Source organism: Primulina tabacum, chromosome 4, assembly GCF_025594145.1.
Source record: "Primulina tabacum isolate GXHZ01 chromosome 4, ASM2559414v2, whole genome shotgun sequence".
Taxonomy (NCBI): domain Eukaryota; kingdom Viridiplantae; phylum Streptophyta; class Magnoliopsida; order Lamiales; family Gesneriaceae; genus Primulina; species Primulina tabacum.
The window spans coordinates 40083412-40100095 of record NC_134553.1 but is presented as its reverse complement, the minus strand read 5'-3'; the positions used below and the strand labels follow the sequence as shown (position 1 = coordinate 40100095).

The window sequence follows — 16684 nt, the reverse complement described above, 5'->3', positions numbered from 1 at the left end:
TTTATTCCATTTTCTCTATCTACCACTATCCTAATTCGATAAGCGACGGTTTTATTAACAACCGTCGCTATGTAGCAACGGTTGCACCAAACACGTCGCTAAAATAGCGACGGGTTTGGAAACAACCATCGCCGATCTAAATCGGCGACGGTTTAAACAAATCCGTCGCTATATTAGCGACAGATTTTTAAAAACCGTTGCCGATCTAGATCGGCGACGGTGTTTAAGAGAACATTCGCTATTATAGCGACGGGTTTGATTGAACCGTTGCTATATAGCGACGGTTTTCTGTAAACCGTCGCTACGGATCTATATATACCGAGCTTCGCCAACATTTTCTTAAACGATTTTTCGTCTATCTCTAGTAGTATTTAAACTCTTATCAATTTTTTTCGAAGTTTCGATTTTTTTATTTTGTACTAACAATTTTTCGTATTTATTTCGTAGATTTGCTCGTCGGTGCTATCTTCCAGCGTTACGTGGAGCTGCATATCTTCGCGCAAATCAGGTTTTAAATTTTTTTTGTACCGAAAGTTTACTACAAAATATAAATTTTTGCGTAGTATTTTTTTTAATAAATTTTATGGATACTAACCGTGGCTTCTTAAACGGCGTTTTTTTAAAAAAACCGTCGATTAATATAGCGACGGCTTTTTTAAAACCGTCGTTTCATATAGCGACGGTGTTCTTCAAAAAAACCGTCGCTTAATGTAGCGACGGTGTTTATATATCCATTGCTTAATGTAGCGATGATGATGAATAATACAATATATGAATGATAAATCAAATATGTGGATGTCATAATGTTGTACAACTCCAACTGTTTGTAGAAATTGAACCAAACATTTGCTAAAATAAAAATGTGTAATCAACCAATGTTTTATCAATCGCACCAAAAGGTGCTACTCTTACGAAGATTTGAATAAAATAATTATCAAAATGGAATGTATTAATATTGGATGATAAATAACTGTTCTCTCGATTTGAATAAAATAATGATCAAAATAGATTGTGTTAATATTGGATGATAAATAAATGTTCTCTCGATTTAACTGGATATTTTAAACTCTATAATTTTATTTGAAACTTCTAGAAAACAATAAATATGCCAATGTTTAAAATAATTTTGACATAAATGGATATTATAAATTTTAACATAAATGGATATAATACATCTTTAAATTGAAATTTATTACTTCATGTTTAAAATAGTTATCATATAAATGTATATTTTAGACAATTAATTAAAAAAATTTAAATCGTCGTCATCACCTAAAAAGTTGCTCGCTTACAAGAATGGAACTGATATAATGGCACACCTAAAGCGTGACATTTAAGAAGCACGACTTCATTTTTGATAGAGCGAGACAATTAAGAAGCACGACTGCTAATTTGAACGCTCACATAGCACAGGCTCTCGCTGGCACAGTTGACACCCACCAATTTGGAGGTAAATGACTCCTCCCTCACATGGTGAATTGCTATTTTTATCAATGGAGTGATTTCCCATGTAGAGGACATATTTATGGCAGACAGAGTCTTGTAACTCATCTTGTTACCCTTTCTGTTAGCTTCCGCCACGGATAATCTGCTGTCTGCATGCCATGTGTTTGTTGCTATGTTTCTTTGATCATTCCGTTGTTTCTTTTATTGGGTTCCTTCATTTCATCCATCAACATGGATTCAATTGAAATTTTATTGCTTTTATGGCGAATCGTGAACTTTATATTTTAATTTCAGTCGCCCTGTGTTTTCTCTCCAGGTTGTGTATTGGTTTGTTTGAAGATTGGTATGGCTGAAAGACAACAGCATGAATCTTTAAATGCCACTGATCCTTCGTCGAAGGAAGACATGATATCCTACGTGATGGCGTTGGAAGCCGCTTTGTTACCGTGCTTACCTGCTAGAGAACTTCAAGCAATTGACCGTTCTCCCCATCCTTCTCATCAGAGTAAGTTACCATCATGCTTGCGTGTTTTACCTCTCCTTTTGAATAAAAGATTTGTTTTTTCCATTTATTCTCTGGTTATGAGAACGGGTTGAACACAGAAGGTCAAGGAAGACGGTGATGCAAATGGTTAACACATGAATTGAGGAAGTTAATATTTTCTGCTTCAGACGTGAAAAAAATTAGTATATTAGGTAGCAATCTAATTATCTATAAGTGTTTTCAGAGTGGGAAGTTGATCTAGTTGTTGAGTGCAATTTTCTTGCATATCTACGGGTAAGCGGAAATTTTAAAAAATTTGTTTTGACGTTTCTTGGGCGTCAGGTGATTTAAAACTATTAATAAGGCGTTTAAATTTGATATATCTTTTGGTATTTAACGCTGACTCCAACTATCCCGGTGTTTAGGCGGTAATAGTTCTTCTTGTAAATATTTGCGAACTTTCTTCAATTTTCTATTAAGACATGATTAGAGACTTCATTTCCTAGATTGTATTAGAAATCTAGGAGAAATTCGCGTCGAGATTAGATCGCCGGAATTGGATAACTCTGGCGGTGGTGTGGGGCGGCAACAATGTAGCGACGGTGCACGGTGGCGTGTGGAGTTGCACGGTCGTGCCTCTTCCCAAAGGGGAGCGCCATTTTTTTTCTTTTCTTAAAGTGGAGAGATTGAGAAAATCTAGACTTGATTTTTTCTTCTTGTGTTTATTGTGTGTTAATCAATTCTTCGATAACATGTATTTAATAAACTTATTATTTCAATCCTACCAAGATTCTATTCTTATCAAGATTTTTTATTTCCATTATTTAAAAAGTCTCATATGTTTTTTTTATTCTTTAAAATACCATGCATATTCAACTTTTGATAAATGCATGATATATATACATACATATATATATATACACACATATATAAAATTAAATAAATATTATTTAATTACTTAATTAATTATTAATTGATTAATTCTATACTCTTCTAGGATATTTAATGAGAATGTTATATTTATTAGTTAATATCACTAATTTATTATTTAATTAGTATATTTTAAATTTATTAAATAAATAATTCTGAACTCATCATAATCCCGATTGACGATCAGACATTGCTGATATATCGAGGGTATAAATTTCGTTCATATAATGAAAAATGAAAATTTCAATTGATTCATTTTTGGCACATTTGTGAACTCCTTCATTAAAACTAGATGTTTCATTACCCTAACTTAATTAGCAGTCTGCAATCATTGGTACATCGAGGGTTGCAAATCAATTCGATAACAATTAGATGTATCTTTGAGTAATAATAGTGACAACATATGTGCAGCTAAGAAAACACATTTTCCTAAAGTACATGTCCTTCTTTGGACGGAGACTCCTTGCACTATTAACTCATCATATCACATAGGATATCTTCACTCATAGGCAAATGATGAATCCCCAACTACAATGCAAAGATTCCTACGTGTTTCGAAACGACACCCAACCTCGCCACCTATTAATCTTCAATGGAGTCGGTAAACGGATCAAAGTGCATGTTGTTACGTAGAACCTTCCATGTTGTCCCGGGTGAAAGGACTAATCATGTACAACCATAACTGCGGATTATTCTACTCGATAAGTGATAACCATTTGGACAGTTCGAAAGATAGTTGTTCAATGCCTCATCAACTGATCACCCATCTTTATGAATGAACACCCACATGTACTTACCAATGAAATGTGGCATTTTCATCTTAGATGTTAGTTTCAACCTCGAGCGTCCTTTATCCTTGTATTAGGTGGCTGAATCAACTAGGAATACAGTACACTTCCTAATGAATTTCATGATCTACATGACTCATGGACCTCATGGTACTTATAGTAGATTCAAAGATTTTATTTATGCAGCTTGCATTGATATAGCTACAAAATAAATTTCATAATTAGATAAAATCATAAATATTTTTAAAATAAAGATTGTTTTACATAAGAGTCAATAAAATCTAAGTCACAAGTTAGTTCGCTGAGCATCTACTTTAACACTAGTTTCTTTGTGACTTTTGTTATGAGATACTTTAAGCGATGTCGGTTCAGAAAAAATTTTACTGAATAAAAATACAATAGTTGCTAGCCCATAAAAGAAAATGTTCAATTTGTATGTATCTTATTCAGTTGAATAAGAAAGCTTGGGCTTGTGTATGTTGCTCGGTGATCGTCTTGCATAATGAAATTCTGGTTGGTTGACCGCCTTTCCTCGCTTTTTAATTCATCCATACACTGTATTCGTGAATAATTAATTAAATTTAAGGTGAGTTAGCTGCGCAATGCTCTTTGTTGACTTGGAAATTACATTTCTCAATTGTTTTTTAGTTGATGTGGAAAGACATGCTAGAGATTTCATGGAGGCGGCAAAAAAGCTTCAGCTCTACTTTATCAGTTTGCAGCGTGATGATCCGCCTACAAGAGAAGAAACCTTAAGGAAGGTAATGTTAGGACCATAAGTCCGCAAAAAAAAATTTGATTATTTATTACTTGCAATAAAAATAACACTAGAAAACAATGAATATTAACAATCTAGAACACTCTTTACAAAAACAAAATTCTCACTACCGTCCAGCTATTCGCCTCACTATTTATTCCATTTTCTCTATCTCCCTCTTCTAATGGCTCCACTATCCTAATGCACCTTCCTTTTGTACTCGGTTTGGAGGGCTAAAAGGGCTTGTGGCCATAACAGATAACCCGAGGAAGTAACTATGATTGTCATGATTAGATTTTATGGATATCGTCTAGTAATATTATTTTCAGGAAATTGCTATGATGGAAGAAGAGTTGAAAGTAAAGGCCGAGTTGATTAAGAAGCAAGAGAAACTGATTCAAGGATGGAGGTCTGAGTTGAAAGAGCAATTCGATAAACACAACATTGAGTTAGAAAGAGTGTAAACAATTATATCTCCATAGTACATGTTTTTTTATGCTTGGCCCTCTAATTATTGTTGAATGAAAAACATGATTGTGCCCACCTTACTGTTAACTTGATCTTTTGGAACAAGCAATTTCAACATGGTATCAGAGCTAGGGGCATAACTTTGATCCTTTGGGGAAAAAAAATATCATATGTTTCTTATGTTAGTCTTGAGAATTTTTGTTACCTAATGCCTGATCAACATGAACATGTGTTTAACTGAAATATTAATTTCGAACATACTTCTTCGTTTTCTCCTTTATTCTTCCGGGTGTGTTCATGGATAAAACCATAATTTGGCTATTTCCCCTGAGTTGAGCTTTAGTTTAAGTGAAGTAGTCTTGCTAACTGAGGGTACTGCATTGAGAAATAACAAGTGTGGGAATTCAGGACTCAGGAATCCCCAGATGCTTTTGTTAATCAAATCTGAGGTCTATGAAGATGACTCAATTTCAAATGAAACACTAGTTGTATGAGTGCTTGTGAGAGTGGTATTAACTGAAGCGCGGTCTAAATGAATCGTGTTTTACGAGCTTTCATTTAGAACAGTTGTAGTTTCATATTTGCTTCACTGAAGTTTATTTATAGGCACTGCATTTGTATACAGGCAGTTGGCTTAAAGCTCTATGGCAACAAATGATGTGATGTTGGATTAATTAGTCTTTGTAACATTATCTGTGATGTTTTTCATCATCATGAAGCCTTCTATAGCAAGTAAATTTCAATGTTATTTTTATGTCAAATTTATTATTATATTGAATATTTAGATATTTATGTCTATATGTTTCAGATTTTCATTTTAGGTTGTAAATTTAAAAAATTATCATATCACCCTCGATCTGAAAAATCAAGAAAATATTGTGAAACATAGTAAAAATTTTTTTAAAAAACATCTTACTTGAATACGAGTTTTCTGGAAACTTCGGTTCTCTCTTAACACAAAACACCAATATGATAAACATAGTCGCACAATTTTTTGTTAAGATCATATATTTTCGAGAAATAATTACAACCTACGAAAAACTAATTTAGTCGCACAATTTTTTGTTAAGATCATATATTTTCGAGAAATAATTACAACCTACGAAAAACAAATTCACACTTTAACAATTATAAATATTTTAAATTAATTGTTATAAATATTTTAAATTTATTGTGTAAGTATTTACATAAAAACTGATTTAAATTTGTAGCAACGAAGAAGTTTTCAAAGTTGGTTCAACCCCCTACCTTTGGGTGGATGAATGGAGGGGAGGAAACTTTGACGAGGTCCACAACACGTTTACTTCTTCTATCAACTCTTATAACATAGTAATTAAGAACAAATCGTTTCCTCATATCCCTTTTCATCTCATCTCACGTGATTATAGGGTCTTCTTCACATCGTCTCCTACCCAATACCAATTTATCTAACCAAGTAGCGGCATAGTTGGTAAACTCACTACAAGCTCGTTTTACTTTCATACCTTCCGTATAATCCCGGCTCACAAAAACACACTTCATCCTCTCCTCCCAATCAAAATACTCCTTTGGATCTGCTTCCCCACAGAAAGTCTCATCAGCTTCTATATCTATTGCCACTACAAAATAACGGAAGGCAAATAAAACCTTCGCTATTATAGCGACGGTTTTGCTTTACCCGTCGCTTATCAAATTAAGCGACGATTAAATAAAAACCGTTGCTACAATAGCGACGGTTCAAGATAAACCGTCGCTACTATTGCGACGGTTTGATAAACTCGTCGTTATTTTGTGTCGCACGGGTTTTTTACCCGTCGCAATATCCGAAGGTCTCGTATTCCACCGTCGCACATGGCGATGTGCAAAAAACCCGTCGCACAAAATGGCGACGGGTTTGTCGAACAGTCGCAATTTTAGCAACGGTTTATATACAAACTGTCGCTAATATAATAGCGACGGTTCAAAATACACTATCGCTTAATTCGATAAGCGACGGTTTTATTAACGACCTTCGCTATGTAGCAACGGTTCAACCAAACCCGTCGCTATAATAGCGACGGTTTTGGCAAAAACCGTCGCCGATCTAGATCGGGGACGGTGTTTACGAGAACAGTCGCTATTATAGCGACGGGTTTCGTTGAACCGTTGCTATATAGCGACGCTTTTTAAAAAACCGTCGCTATGATTCTATATATACCGAGCTTCGCGAACATTTTCTTAAACGATTTTTCGTCTATTTCTAGTAGTAGTTAAACTCTTATCAATTTTTTCGAAGTTTCGTTTTTTTTATTTTGTACTAACAATTTTTCGTATTTATTTCGTAGATTTGTTCGTCGGTGCGATCTTCCACCGATACGTGGAGCTGCATATCTTCGCGTAAATCAGGTTTTAAATTTTTTTTGTACCGAAAATTACTACATAATATAAATTTTGCGTAGTATTTTTTTAATGAATTTTATGGATACAAACCGTCGCTTCTTAAACGGCAGTTTTTTAAAAAAAACCGCCGATTAATATAGCGACGGCTTTTTTAAAACCGTCGCTTCATATAGTGACGGTGTTCTTCAAAAAAACCGTCTCTTCATATAGCGACGGTGATCTTCAAAAAAACCGTCGCTTAATGTAGCGACGGTGTTTATATATCCGTCGCTTAATGTAGCGACGATGATGAATAATACAATATATGAATGATAAATCAAATATGTGGATGTCATAATGTTGTACAACTCCAACTGTTTGTAGAAATTGAACCAAACAATTGCTAAAACAAAAATGTATAATCAACCAATATTTTATCATTCGCACCAAAATGTGCTACTCTTACGAAGATTTGAATAAAATAATGATCAAAATGGAATGTATTAATATTGGATGATAAATAACTGTTCTCTCGATTTGAATAAAATAATGATCAAAATAGATTGTGTTAATATTGGATGATAAATAAATGTTCTCTCGATTTAACTGGATATTTTAAACTCTATAATTTTATTTAAAACTTCTAGAAAACAGTAAATATGCCAATGTTTAAAATAATTTTGACATAAATGGATATTATAAATTTTAACATAAATGGATATAATACATCTTTAAATTGAAATTTATTACTTCATGTTTAAAATAGTTATCATATAAATGTATATTTTAGACAATTAATTAAAAAAATTTAAATCGTCGTCATCACCTAAAAAGTTTCTCGCTTACAAGAATGGAACTGAGATAATGGCACGCCTAAAGCGTGACATTTAAGAAGCACGACTTCATTTTTTATAGAGCGAGACAATTAAGAAGTGCGGCTGCTAATTTGAACGCTCACATAGCACAGGCTCTCGCTGGCATAGTTCACACCCACCAATTTGGAGGTAAATGACTCCTCCTTCACATGGTGAATTGCTATTTTTATGAATGGAGTGATTTCCCATGTAGAGGACATATTTCTGGCAGACAGAGTCTTGTAACTCATCTTGTTACCCTTTTTGTTAGCTTCCGCCACGGATAATCTGCTGTCTGCATGCCATGTGTTTGTTGATATGTTTCTTTGATCATTCCGTTGTTTCTTTTATTGGGTTCCTTCATTTTCATCCCTCAACATGGATTCAATTGAAATTTTATTGCTTTTATGGCGAATCGTGAACTTTATATTTTAATTTTAGTCGCCCTGTGTTATCTCTGCAGGTTGTGCATTGGTTTGTTTGAAGATTGGTTTGGCTGAAAGACAACAGCATGAATCTTTAAATTCCACTGATCTTTCGCCGAAGGAAGACATGATATCCTACGTGATGGCGTTGGAAGCCGCTTTGTTACCGTGCTTACCTGCCAGAGAACTTCAAGCAATTGACCGTTCTCCCCATCCTTCTCATCAGAGTAAGTTACCATCATGCTTGCGTGTTTTACCTCTCCTTTTGAATAAAAGATTTGTTTTTTCCATTTATTCTCTGGTTATGAGAACGGGTTGAACACAGAAGGTCAAGGAAGACGGTGATGCAAATGGTTGACACATGAATTGAGGAAGTTAATATTTTCTGCTTCAGACGTGAAAAAAATTAGTATATTAGGTAGCAATCTAATTATCTATAAGTGTTTTCAGAGTGGGAAGTTGATCTAGTTGTTGAGTGCAATTTTCTTGCATATCTGCGGTAAGCGGAAATTTTAAAAAATTTGTTTTGACGTTTCTTGGGCGTCATGTGATTTAAAACTATTCATAAGGCGTTTAAATTTGATATATCTTTTGGTATTTAACGCTGACTCCAACTATCCCGGTGTTTAGGCGGTAATAGTTCTTCTTTTAAATATTTGCGAACTTTCTTCAATCTTCTATTCAGACATATGATTAGAGACTTCATTTCCTAGATTGTACTAGAAATCTAGGAGAAATTCGCGTCGAGATTAGATTGCCGGAATTGGATAACTCTGGCGGTGGTGTGGGGCGGCAGCAGTGTAGCGACGGTGCACGGTGGCGTGTGGAGTTGCACGGTCGTGCCTCTTCCCAAAGGGGAGCGCCATTTTTTTTTTCTTTTCTTAAAGTGGAGAGATTGAGAAAATCTAGACTTGATTTTTTCTTCTTGTGTTTATTGTGTGTTAATGAATTCTTTGATAACATGTATTTAATAAACTTATTATTTCAATCCTACCAAGATTCTATTCTTATCAAGATTTTTTATTTCCATTATTTAAAAAGTCTCATATGTTTTTTTTATTCTTTAAAATACCATGCATATTCAACTTTTGATAAATGCATGATATACATACATATATATATATATATACACACATATATAAAATTAAATAAATATTATTTAATTACTTAATTAATTATTAATTGATTAATTCTAGACTCTTCTAGGATATTTAATGAGAATGTTATACTTATTAGTTAATATCACCAATTTATTATTTAATTAGTATATTTTAAATTTATTAAATAAATAATTATGAACTCATCATAATCCCTATTGACGATCAGACATTGCTGATATATCAAGGGTATAAATTTCGTTCATATAATGAAAAATGAAAATTTCGATTGATTCATTTTTGGCAGCTGCTACATTTGTGAACTCCTTCATTAAAACTAGATGTTTCATTCCCCTAACTTAATTAGCAGTCTTCAATCATTGGTATATCGAGGGTTGCAAATGAATTCGATAACAATTAGATGTATCTTTGAGTAATAATAGTGACAACATATGTGCAGCTAAGAAAACACATTTTCCTAAAGTACATGTCCTTTTCTGTACGGAGACTCCTTGCACTATTAACTCATCATATCACATAGGATATCTTCACTCATAGGCAAACGATGAATGCCCGACTACAATGCATAGATTCCTACGTGTTTCGAAACGACACCCAACCTCGCCACCTATTAATCTTCAATGGAGTCGGTAAACGGATCAAAGTGCATGTTGTTACGTAGAACCTCCATGTTGTCCCGGGTGAAAGGACTAATCATGTACAACCATAACTGCGGATTATTCTACTCGATAAGTGATAACCATTTGGATAGTTCGAAAGATAGTTGTTCAATGCCTCATCAACTGATCACCCATCTTTATGAATGAACACCCACATGTACTTACCAATGAAATGTGGCATTTTCATCTTAGATGTTAGTTTCAACCTCGAGCGTCCTTTATCCTTGTATTAGGTGGCTGAATCAACTAGGAATATAGTACACTTCCTAATGAATTTCATGATCCACTTGACTCATGGACCTCATGGTACTTATAGTAGATTCAAAGATTTTATTTATGCAGCTTGCATTGATATATCAACAAAATAAATTTCATAATTAGATAAAATCATAAATATTTTTAAAATAAAGATTGTTTTACATAAAAGTCAATAAAATCTAAGTCACAAGTTAGTTCGCTGAGCATCTACTTTAACACTAGTTTCTTTGTGATTTTTGTTATGAGATACTTTAAGCGATGTCGGTTTATAGAAAAAATTTTACTGAATAAAAATACAATAGTTGCTAGCCCATAAAAGAAAATGTTCAATTTGTATGTATCTTATTCAGTTGAATAAGAAAGCTTGGGCTTGTGTATGTTGCTCGGTGATCGTCTTGCATAATGAAATTCTGGTTGGTTGACCGCCTTTCCTCGCTTTTTAATTCATCCATACACTGTATTCGTGAATAATTAATTAAATATAAGGTGAGTTAGCTGCGCAATGCTCCTTGTTGATTTGGAAAAGGTTACATTTCTCAATTGTTTTTTAGTTGATGTGGAAAGACATGCTAGAGATTTCATGGAGGCGGCAAAAAAGCTTCAGCACTACTTTATCAGTTTGCAGCATGATGATCCGCCTACAAGAGAAGCAACCTTAAGGAAGGTAATGTTAGGACCATAAGTCCGCAAAAAAAATTTGATTATTTGTTACTTGCAATAAAAATAACACTAGAAAACAATGAGTATTAACAATCTAGAACACTCTTTACAAAAACAAAATTCTCACTACCGTCCAGCTATTCGCCTCACTATTTATTCCATTTTCTCTATCTCCCTCTTCTAACGGCTCCACTATCCTAATGCACCTTCCTTTTGTACTCGGTTTGGAGGGTTAAAAGGGCTTGTGGCCATAACATATAACCCGAGGAAGTAACTATGATTGTCATGATTAGATTTTATGGAAATCGTCTAGTAATATTATTTTCAGGAAATTGCTATGATGGAAGAAGAGTTGAAAGTAAAGGTCGAGTTGATTAAGAAGCAAGAGAAACTGATTCAAGGATGGAGGTCTGAGTTGAAAGAGCAATTCGATAAACACAACATTGAGTTAGAAAGAGTGTAAACAATTATATCTCCATAGTACATGTTTTTTTATGCTTGGCCCGGTATATTATTGTTGAATGAAAAACATGACTGTGCCCACCTTACCGTTAACTTGAACTTTTGGAACAAGCAATTTCAAACATGACTGTATCCCTTTTCATCTCATCTCACGTGATTATAGGGTCTTCTTCACATCGTCTCCTACCCAATACCAATTTATCTCACCAAGTAGCGGCATAGTTGGTAAACTCACTACAAGCTTGTTTTACTTTCATACCTTCCGTATAATCCCGGCTCTCAAAAACACACTTCATCCTCTCCTCCCAATCAAAATACTCCTTTGGATCTGCTTCCCCATAGAAAGTCTCATCAGCTTCTATATCTACTGCCACTACAAAAAAACGGAAGGCATAGCGACGGTTTTATTAAAACCGTTTTATAATAAAACCGTCGCTTATCAAATTAAGCGACGATTAAATAAAAATCGTTGCTACAATAGCGACGGTTCAAGATAAACCGTCGCTACTATTGCGACTGTTTGATAAACCCATCGTTATTTTGTGCGACGGGTGTTTTTACCCGTCGCAATATCCGACGGTCTCGTATTCCACCGTCGCACATGGCGACGGGCAAAAAACCCGTCGCACAAAATGGCGACGGGTTTGTCGAACAGTCTCAATATTAGCAACGGGTTATATACAAACCGTCGCTAATATAATAGCGACGGTTCAAAATACACTGTCGCTTAATTCGATAAGCGACGGTTTTATTAACGACCGTCGCTATGTAGCAACGGTTCAACAAAACCCGTCGCTATAATAGCGACGGTTTTTACGAGAACAATCGCTATTATAGCGACGGGTTTAGTTGAACCGTTGCTATATAGCGACGGGTTTAGTTGAACCGTTGCTATATAGCGACGGTTTTTAGCTATGATTCTATATATAACGAACTTCGCGAACATTTTCTTAAAAGATTTTTCGTCTCTCTCTAGTAGTAGTTAAACTCTTATCAATTTTTTCGAAGTTTCGTTTTTTTTATTTTGTACTAACAATTTTTCGTATTTATTTCGTAGATTTGCTCGTCGGTGCGATCTTCCAGCGTTACGTGGAGCTGCATATCTTCGCGCAAATCAGGTTTTAAATTTTTTTTTTTACCGAAAATTTACTACATAATATAAATTTTTGCGTAGTATTTTTTTTAATGAATTTTATGGATACAAACCGTCACTTCTTAAATGGCGGTTTTTGATTAATATAGCGACGGCTTTTTTAAAACCGTCGCTTCATATAGCGACGATGTTCTTCAAAAAAACCGTCGCTTCATATAGCGACGGTGATCTTCAAAAAAACCGTCGCTTAATGTAGTGACAATGTTTATATATCCGTCGCTTATATTAGCGACGGTGTTTATGTAAACCGTCGCTTATATTAGCGACGATTTTGATAAAACCGTCGCAAAAATAGCGACGGTATTCTTCAGAAAACCGTCACTACATGCGACGGGAGTTGAACAACCGACGCTTTTATAAAGTGACGCAGCCTCCCGTTACGGATCGTCAAACCGTTGTTAAAACCGTCGCCTTACACTTTTGGCGACGGTTTTAGCGATGGTTTTGACCGTCGCTAACTCCGTTTTTTTTTGTAGTGTCCTATTGTCACACCGTCTATCATCATCCCAATCCTGACTTGACTTCCTATTCCGTTCGATTCTTCGATCTCTGCTATCCTCATTCACCTGCCTATCATACGTCTCAACTCCTTCGCACCGCCAATACTTCTCACGTAAATGCCTTAACCCCTTCTACCACATCATATCCAACTCTCCAAACAGTGTTTAAATTTGCCGACCGTTAGACATGTGTATATGCAAGAAATATTAATAGAAAACAATAAAAAATAATGTTTCCTCACCACAAATCCTCACTAGTCACTGAATTCTTCTTTTCTTTTCTTTTTTTTTTCTTTTTCGATGTCCTCACCACAAATACCTCACACATCACTCCAAGAAAGAAAACCTCGCACTTAAGAAACGCTCGCACTTAATTGAGAGTTTTCTCGCAGGGTACAATTCAGGCTTTGTAACTTATGTGCATCAAACTCACAAGTACGAACTTCAAGACACTTGCGAATCGGCTTACTCGGATTGCGTAAAACAAGAAATTATAATTTTTTTTCTTGTAAGGATAGACACTTGAATAAGATTCACAAAGAGACGAGAATGAAATTTCAATGCTAAATAAAAACACAAATTTTCGAATTTTTGTAATTTTTTTTTGGTAATACGAATGAAGAATTTGTGCAACAAGAAACAATGAATAATGACTCAAGGATGTTCGAAAATAACAAATTTAAAAGCACAAAAATACGATATTTCAACAAAAAAATCTTGCAACATAAGGAAAAGGAGAACAAACAATAAATTAAGAAAAAACCAGATAACTTACTTGTTTCAAAACCTCGTTCCGATGATTAATCAAAGCAAGCCAAAATTTTGATGTCAAATGATGCGAATCCGGTTACCTAAGAAAAGCAAACACAAACTAGACCCAGTCGCACCCTCGATTCTATGAACAACATGATTTCTTTAACCCCTGATCTTTAATCTTTGAAATCAAATTACATGTATCCGCCCTTATATCACGTGATTTGACACTAATAAATAATCGATCTCCAACGAACCTTCAAATAACTTGTGCTTGACAATTTAAGTTAAGACTAATCGACAAATGCCATAAAGTTACGAGAGAAAAGTCAATTTTAGTCTTATATGTATATTGAAATGTGATATTTTTAGTTTTATATATTTTATTAAATCAATTATGATCTTATAATTATGTTTTAACAATCAATTTTAACCATTTTTCTTAAAACAATGCAATTAAATTATTAATATCATTGTTAAAATTTATTAATTACATTAATAAACAAACATAAAAGTCACAAGAAATTTTTTTAACCATGTAATTATATAAATTAAACAATAACATTAGTCATTTAATTACATAATTTTAAGAAAAAAAAAACTAAAATAGTACGATATCGTATGATGCAATAAAATATATTACTAAAAATATCACCTTCCAATATATTTTATTCACATTTTTTTTTAATTATAAAAAAAGGTTCTATAATGGATTCGAGGAACCGCATTGACCTTGAGTTCGAATCAGCTATATAAGGTGGAGTCAACATCGGTGTGAAGAAAATTCGCCGCCTTACGTCCTCAAAAGACAGCGTTGGAGTTTTCTTGAAACTTTGGGTTAAGTGAATAAAATTAAATTATAAATAATAATCTTTATTTCTCAAATTCTCCACATATTCGTTTACCAATATATTTTAATTCTTTTTGTTTTTGTTGTATTTCAATTGATGAACGTGAATCTAAAAAAATTATAACTATTAGTTTGTTTGAATAAGTCCATACCTTTTTCAAATTATATGTTATACTAAAATTAGATCCACTTCTATATCTTATGAATCAATATTTAAACAAAAACTTGTATAAGACAATCTCACGGGTCGTATTTTGTGAGACATGTATCTTATTTGGGTCATCCATAAAAAAATATTAATTTTTATGCTAAGAGTATTACTTTTTATTGTGAATATCGGTAGGGTCGACTCGTCTCACAGATAAAAATTCGTGAGACCGTCTAATAAAAGATCTACTCTAATATTTATTGGTATTTTCATTTTGGTCAGTACTATCGAGGGTAATATAGTCTTTCAAGGAACAATCAACTACTTTTTGCTTTAGGATGGAGAGTTTTTGCTTGAAGATATTATATCTCTACACCATTAAAGCTCTAATTGTTTAATTATGTTACAAAAATTAAATAGATGTAATACTACATCAGTCAAAAACCAGTTTGCATCCTTAAATATCAGTCGAAACCCAATCTAAACCGGTTTAAATCGTATGAAAACAATCTAAAACAGTCGGAAACTATGATAAATCATTCCAAACCAGTGTAGATGACCAAAGTTAGCAGCCTAGATAAATGAACTAGAGAAGGAGTGAAGTGAAGATGGTTGAATATATGATTTTAAAATGCAATTGGAGTAAATATTTGTTATTTTTGTAATAACTTGTATTTTGTTTTAGTAATGGGTAAATATGGTATTTTGGTTGAGCCTATTTGCAAAATCCAAGTTGCAGAGGTTGAGCCAGAACTTTCCCAAGGGATAGAATGATAGGGAGACAAAAACAAAAAGAACAAGTTTTCGAAGTTTCGTTGAACATTCGGAGAACGTACCTTTACAACTGTGACTCGGTCAGTAGGAAATTCTCCCACTACTTCCTTCTCCTCCGTATAAATAATCTGCTTGCCTTCTTGTAAAATTCACATTAAATTCCACTGCTGAAATTTCCAAGTTCATTACTTCATTTCTCGATTGATTGAAAAAAAGACGATGGCTCGTTCTTTCTCCAACGTTAAGGCTGTGTCTGCTTTGATTTCCAACAAAATCTCTGTTTACTCCGTGGGTGGTGTGAGATCAAACGCCATGAGAATGCTAAAGAATGAGTCCGAAGAACCCACCAAGATCTCATGGATTCCGGACCCCGTTACCGGATATTACCGACCGGAGAACAAATCCCAAGAGATCGACGCCGCCAAGTTGCGGAGGATCCTCATCAAGGACAAAACCAGACGACACTAATTAGTTCTGTTACTTAAGACCACCTTTTGATCACAAGGTTCCCGAGAGTTGGTAGAATTTAAGGATTTTCTTGATTTTGATGCGCAACGCTCTTTGTTGTGGCAGTTTGTCTTTGTTGGAAATTATTTTACATCAGAATATGAAAATAAACTTGTTTAAAGGAGAGTTTCAATTAATACTTCGTCTCAGTTCTTATGCTCTTGAATCTTTCTGATTTCTTGTTACTTGCAATGAACACCACATCATTCATGAGTAAAACTCCTTGAAATTGATTGATAAATAAATTATTTATAATGGGTTATGAACCAACACAAATTATCTGAAAAATACGAAAAAAAAATTAGAAATACATAAGAAGGTGCCGAGAATTTTTCTGGCCAAAACCCTCCAAC

The 16684-nt window shown here is 34.0% G+C and overlaps 4 protein-coding genes across 4 annotated transcripts in view; all 4 read left to right on the top strand.

Moving 5' to 3' along the window:
• The window catches only part of LOC142543257 (mediator of RNA polymerase II transcription subunit 28-like), a 48320-nt gene extending 36574 nt beyond the window's left edge, over window positions 1–11746 (top strand). The window contains exon 6 of the mRNA XM_075650400.1: window positions 11720–11746. The gene's annotated coding sequence lies outside the window, so the exon portion shown is untranslated. The remainder of the gene's footprint in view (window positions 1–11719) is intronic.
• On the top strand, window positions 360–4948 carry LOC142543256 (mediator of RNA polymerase II transcription subunit 28-like). The gene is made up of 4 exons (XM_075650395.1): window positions 360–508; window positions 1763–1951; window positions 4297–4409; window positions 4735–4948. Exons 2-4 carry the CDS (start codon window positions 1792–1794, stop codon window positions 4867–4869), a joined length of 408 nt encoding a protein of 135 aa, XP_075506510.1. The 5' UTR covers window positions 360–508; window positions 1763–1791; the 3' UTR covers window positions 4870–4948.
• Window positions 8176–11761, top strand: LOC142543258 (mediator of RNA polymerase II transcription subunit 28-like). The gene is made up of 3 exons (XM_075650402.1): window positions 8176–8716; window positions 11076–11188; window positions 11513–11761. Exons 1-3 carry the CDS (start codon window positions 8617–8619, stop codon window positions 11645–11647), a joined length of 348 nt encoding a protein of 115 aa, XP_075506517.1. The 5' UTR covers window positions 8176–8616; the 3' UTR covers window positions 11648–11761.
• A 4198-nt stretch (window positions 11762–15959) lies between these two features.
• LOC142541637 (protein SENESCENCE-ASSOCIATED GENE 21, mitochondrial-like) lies at window positions 15960–16468 on the top strand. Its single transcript, XM_075648124.1, has one exon. It carries the CDS (start codon window positions 16044–16046, stop codon window positions 16290–16292), a length of 249 nt encoding a protein of 82 aa, XP_075504239.1. The 5' UTR covers window positions 15960–16043; the 3' UTR covers window positions 16293–16468.
• The last annotated feature ends 216 nt before the right edge of the window (window positions 16469–16684 follow it).